Source organism: Frankliniella occidentalis, unplaced genomic scaffold, assembly GCF_000697945.3.
Source record: "Frankliniella occidentalis isolate FOCC.00 unplaced genomic scaffold, Focc_3.1 Scaffold8, whole genome shotgun sequence".
NCBI lineage: Eukaryota > Metazoa > Arthropoda > Insecta > Thysanoptera > Thripidae > Frankliniella > Frankliniella occidentalis.
Window position 1 is genome coordinate 725,607 of NW_026267138.1, and position 5,674 is coordinate 731,280.

Sequence of the window (5,674 nt, forward strand, 5' to 3'; positions counted from 1 at the left end):
CCAAGGTCCACTCCTAGGATTATGTTCAACAACAGTCCACCACTTGAAATGCAAAATTGAAGATTTTTGTTGGGAGTTACTGCTGCTTCAAGAAACCTCGCCCTAAAACAAAAAAACAGCAACAAGCACTTGTTACATTTTTATCAGAAAAGAAGAGACAAATATAGAAGTCAATAAGGTTGACAAATTCATACCCCATCCTGTAGAAAGAGGTTTCTCAAGCCGTCCTGGGAATATAAAGCAGTATATTTTTAGAATGGCATTAATTAGGTTAAAATGCTTAAAATAGAGGAGTGTTGAGTTCTTACCTGGTCTGGAGGAACCCAAAGCAGGAAAATCATCAGATGATAAAGATGGGTTGGCAGCAGCATTGTGAAGGCTCAAGGCCCGAGCTAATGTTTCACCTCTTCCTGCAATTTGCATGAGTGATCAAATTAGTAAATTTCTTAAAAAGTTTCAGAACAGAAATTTGTTAAAAAAAATAAAAAATTAGAAAAAAAAATAAATTGAAAAACTTACCCCTGGTAGTGGGAAGCCTGACATTACTTGGTTCTGGCATGAATTCAGAAACCACATTTGCAGACTGGCCAGTCTGCAGAACCTAGAAAAAGGTTAAATTTGAAATTTACAGAGTAACAACAGCTAAATTAAAACCCAGACTTTAATGTCAATTATAACATACTCTTATCTGAGTAGGATCTGGGACTTTTGATCTATCAATAAAAAGAACCTCTTTGTCTATGGGTTGAGTCTATTGAACAGAGAAGTGAGATCAAAATACAAGCAAGAATGTCTAATCAATCTCCAAAGTTTCACCACTAACCTTAGCCTCGGTATGCATCCTTCCACCCCAAGCTCCAGCCGGAGGGTTCTGCGGACTTGTCCCTAAGGTAAGGTTTTTCAAATCACTGCTAACAGCACTTGCTGTTAGTTGTGATCTTTTTCTAGAATCGTTATCCATGTATGACAAGGACTGTAAGTATAGACTCAATCACTACTAATAACTTTCAATAAGAAGAAGACACAGAGAATTATGATATACTCACTACTTTAGCAGATGAGATGCAGTGCTTTCCCGGGACCAATTTAATTTGCATAGCTTTACAGCAAAATTCACAAATTAAAAAAACCCATCTTTGGACAAATGACTTGCTACAGTTGTGGTAGAGGTCAGTATTTGCGTGAAACTGTAACAGGAATAGGTAGATAGATAACTTTCGGTAGTTGTGAACTAGCAACTCATTTACATAGCACAGTGGTCTGAGATTGCAAAATACCAGTCCTAAATTATCTACCACAGAACTAAACTAACACTACAAGTAAGGCTACCAGAGGGGTTGAGTGGACTCCATCCACTTCTGAGAAAAAATCTGAAAAGCAAGGGCTGGACCCAATTTAGTGGAAATGGTCCCATTTGAAGTGGCTTATAGCATTGCATGGGGACAAAAAGGCAGAAACCGAGGGTGAAATGTGAATCCTCTAAGAATACGGAACAATATCTGTAAAACTGCCTAAGTGCACATTGGCACTTTTGAATGCATTTCAAATTTCGACTCCCAGACCTCTGAGCATGGCACACCTGCATGAATTAACAAAAATTATCAGTAACTCTTTATTACCTCGCAGGTGATTCCTTCAGCGAAATTGTATATGTCTCTATTCAACTGCTGGTGCGCAACACCCTGAACAATGAAAGCTTCCTCCTGATCATCAAACATTTTGACTGCCATATCCTGGCACACTTCATAGAACTTAAAGAAAAAGAGGGAGAGATCATAGAGACGGAAACTCTCATCTGTAAACAGATTATAAAAGAACAAACAGGTAGTCAAGTTACTTTGGAACCCTCAAAATTACAATTTAAAAACTCTAGCAACTGTACATCTACATCAACAAAGAAACATATTTCAAATATCAGACAAAGACAGCCAGGGCAAAGACAGGGCTTAGTAATCAAAAAAAGGGACCACCAACAAGGAATTTGCTCTGAAAGCAGTTTCACTATCTTGGGTGTGGGGCAAAAAGCAAAGGAATTTGAGGGGTGGAGTGGTGGAGTAACTGCCGGGGAGAGAGAATCAAGCACAAAGTTTCCCCTTGGAAACAGAACATTTTAAATCAGAAAGACGTAAGTACCAGACACATACCAGAATAAATTGACACATCTTCCAAAAAACTTCTGGATGCCATCTCATAGCAATTAGTGTTTGCATCATCTCCACTCATAGTGAATATTAGTGGAAAACCAGTTGTCCCCCTCACCTGTAAATGTAATAGGCTATAGATAGATATATCTTAGCTCCTCAAAATAAATGCCAGCAACAAACTTACCTCCAAAAAGTTGAACACTTCCCGCCTGATCTTATCCCAGTCTCTTTCTACAAGGTCAAAATCCCTTGGGTCAGGAATATTATGAACCGAATCAGTGTTTTGTTTCACTTCATACCTGTAGCCTAAAGGAATATCACCTGAAGAGGGGGGAGAGGGGAAAGAGGTTGTAAAAAAAATGACATGATGCTAAAAAAAAATAAAAAATAAAGCATTAAACCTGCCATTGGTATCATGGGGGGCAGGGAAGACATGATAGGTGTCCAAAACTCCATTTGTCAGGTTAAACTTGGAAATAGCCACTTCAGCCGGGATGTATTTCTTTTTTTCCCCCCAATAGCAATACACATTAGTATGAATCAAGTAAAAACAATGATTTTTGAGGGCTGGAACATGCAAATAGATTTTAGTGACAGTTATACAAAATAAATAATTTGATTTAGAAGGAATTCAGTTGCACAACATACACGATCCATCACAATCCTTGGTAGCTAATGCAGCCAACATGTTATCAATATCAGAGTACATCTTCTGATTAGCAAGTTCTTGCTCTCTTTTAGCATTATCAATCTGCGTATAGGGTACACCGAGAGAATTAAATTTGTTTGCTTTGTCATCCTTGTCTTGACCTTTCGCCTCTTTTTCCATTTGTTTATAAATCCGCACATTGTGTTCAGGTAAATGCTAAAGGCAAATAAGGCAAATTACATGTAGTAATGATCAAATGTCAAATAATTTTCGTTCTTTGATACAGTTACAGTTTCCATGCATACTTTCCAGTCTTCAGAGCAAAGTGCTGTCACCTCAAGAAGATTTTTGAAACGTTGGCCTTGTTCTTCTTTTTCTTTCTTCCAGTCCATCATAAAGAAGAAAAATGCATTTCTAGGCTGCTTCTTCTTTTTAGGTGGCATTCTAAGGCAATGAACAGGTCTGTAAACACAAGTCAGTGATTTGAGTCTATCATAACCCTATTACTACCGTAAAATCAAGGGCATAAGTCCACTTTCTGAGTCACGCATTTCAAAGAATAAGTGTCAGCAGGAAAATATCAACAAACTCAACAGGTCACCTAACCTAAAAAAAAAACGATGTAAAGAAAACGCATCGAAATCTTCAACATTCAATAATTTCTAGAAAATAAGACAGAGACCGTTGTTAATTTGAAAATCAAGGAAGGATACCCTCTGGACTAAAGTGAAAGCTAAATTTTTAAGTGAAGCCTCCCTCAAATAGTTTGTAGGAGAGGGAATGACAAAGCTGGGGTTTTAGAGTGACAAGGTTAGAGGCGTCGCATGGATGAATATCCACATTGTCGTATTGGGAGGTCTCTAGAAAAATAGAACGGGATAGCTAAACTTATCCACAACTCAAGAAATGATCGCAAAATTAGAATTCTGAACCTTACGAGCGAGAGCTGCTCAAAGTATGTAGCATTCTGTTTAATTATTAGGGCAAATGAAGAACAAGCTACGCATATTTTCTGTTTCAACATTATGCCTCTACATCGATTATTACTCTAGACTCCAGAAATAATACAATATGACTTAATGCACGATAATCATACCCTTTTGAAATAGAAGTGAGTAGTCTCCTCCCCCTCACATACACACTGTACACCTTGTGTACACTGACGCACTGACGACACGGGCACGGACAGCAGCAGCAGCACGCCAGTTGCCAGAAACCGACGGCCCAACCCGCCAGATCCTCGGCCAAAACCCGCCAGATCGCGCTGCTTTCCCGCTAGATCGGGGGGGAGAGGGCTGGTGGGGACCCCCCCACCCTACTACGCTCCGCCAATGGGCTGCGCTGAGCCCGCGGCAGCGGGAACTTTTGAATTTCGACCGAAAAAGTTCTTCAAAATCATTGATTTTTGGACCGAAAAATCGAAAATCTTCCCGCTGACGACCAGATTTTCCCGCTGTGAGGTCTCAAATCCCGCCAGATCTGGCGGGAAACCCGCTGTCCTGGCAACACTAAGTCGCAGGATGTGAAGGCACGGCTCTTTTGCCTGTGTGTGAACACATACACACACACACACACACACGCGCGCGCGCGCGCGCGCGCATACACTCCACTCGGGCAGGGCAGGGATTTGGGGGCCGTTCACAAATGACGTCACGCACCCTTAGGGGGGGGGGGTCCTAACGTGACCAAATGTGACCATAGGGGGGAGGGGGGTAAAGGCTTGTCACGTCACGCCTTTCCTACTTTGCATTGTCTGTTTAAAATACGCCAATTCTACCCAGTCATAGGTATTTTTAACAAAAAATTGTAGCACAGACCGATCAACCGAGGTCATTTAACAGATTTTTGAAAGTAAAATGTAGCGATTCGATCCTACTGATTAACTTTCGGAGCAAGAGAGAAAACATGAAACTTGAAAGAAATCCCCGGTTTTAGGTAAACATGCCTATTTGTGACGTCACGCCAGGGTGGGGGGGTCGGCCAAACCGTGACGAAATGTGACAATAGGGGGGGAGGGGGTCAAAAATAAGCAAAAACCCCTGATGAGACGACACGACGTTTTTCGAACTAAAACGCGACGTCGTGTGTCGGTTGTGTTTTGACACAACACGACGGGGAGATGACGTTGTACACGACTACCCTGGGGAAAAAAGTAAGTGGCAAAGTGCAAGTGAAGTGGCAATTAAGTGTCACTTGGTTGCCCCCTTGCTAAGGTGGCATTTAAGTGGATTTTGACATTTTAAGTGGCAAGGTGGCGAAGTGCCAAGAAGGAGGTGAAGCGGTAAGGAGGAGGCAGAGTGGCACCCGAGTGGCATCAGTATCCATATTTTTCGCACATATGTCTAGTTGTACCGAGGTCCCCCAGGGGACTCTCTGTTCAAAAATCGGGGGGGGGGGGGGCTGACCGTCCAACCCCGGCCTTACGCCTGTCCGGCAGCCTCATATGACTAATCGAGCATGGCGGATCATCAGCGAGAACGAAGAGCACCGCACTTGGTTCCCACCTTGCCACTTTGGCTCTTTATGGCCACTTCAACACTTAGATGCCAGTTAAGTACTTCTTCGGAAAATTCTTGGTTGCCACTCCGCCACTTTCCTCTTTCTTGCCACCTTGCCATCTGAATACCACTTAATATACACTTTGCCACTTAATTGCCCTTTGGTTGCTTACAACCACTTAACTTCCACTTCAGGGGCTCTTCGCCACTTACTTTTTTTCCCAGGGTAGGATCGGACTTGTAGGGTCAAGTAAAGGAGTTTTGTCTGACCGAAATACGACGTCAGAGTGTAGCCTTACTTTTATATGCCAAAACATTTGTAGATTGAGAGTAGTTTCTAAACTGTGCTCGGCTTGCCAAGATCTAAAAGAAGTGGGTGGGCT

At 41.9% G+C, this 5,674-nt stretch overlaps 1 protein-coding gene across 1 annotated transcript; it reads right to left on the minus strand.

Annotated features, from left to right (window-relative positions):
* LOC113203859 (protein maelstrom homolog) lies at positions 1–3,908 on the minus strand (the record flags this gene model as incomplete). The annotated part of the gene is given in 14 exon segments (XM_026418770.2): positions 1–102; positions 195–227; positions 309–410; positions 520–601; positions 683–751; positions 824–973; positions 1,047–1,187; positions 1,620–1,795; positions 2,145–2,259; positions 2,329–2,465; positions 2,550–2,711; positions 2,793–3,009; positions 3,099–3,255; positions 3,890–3,908. Coding segments are annotated over 13 exon segments (1,548 nt in total). The 3' UTR covers positions 1–76.
* Positions 3,909–5,674: the final 1,766 nt, after the last annotated feature.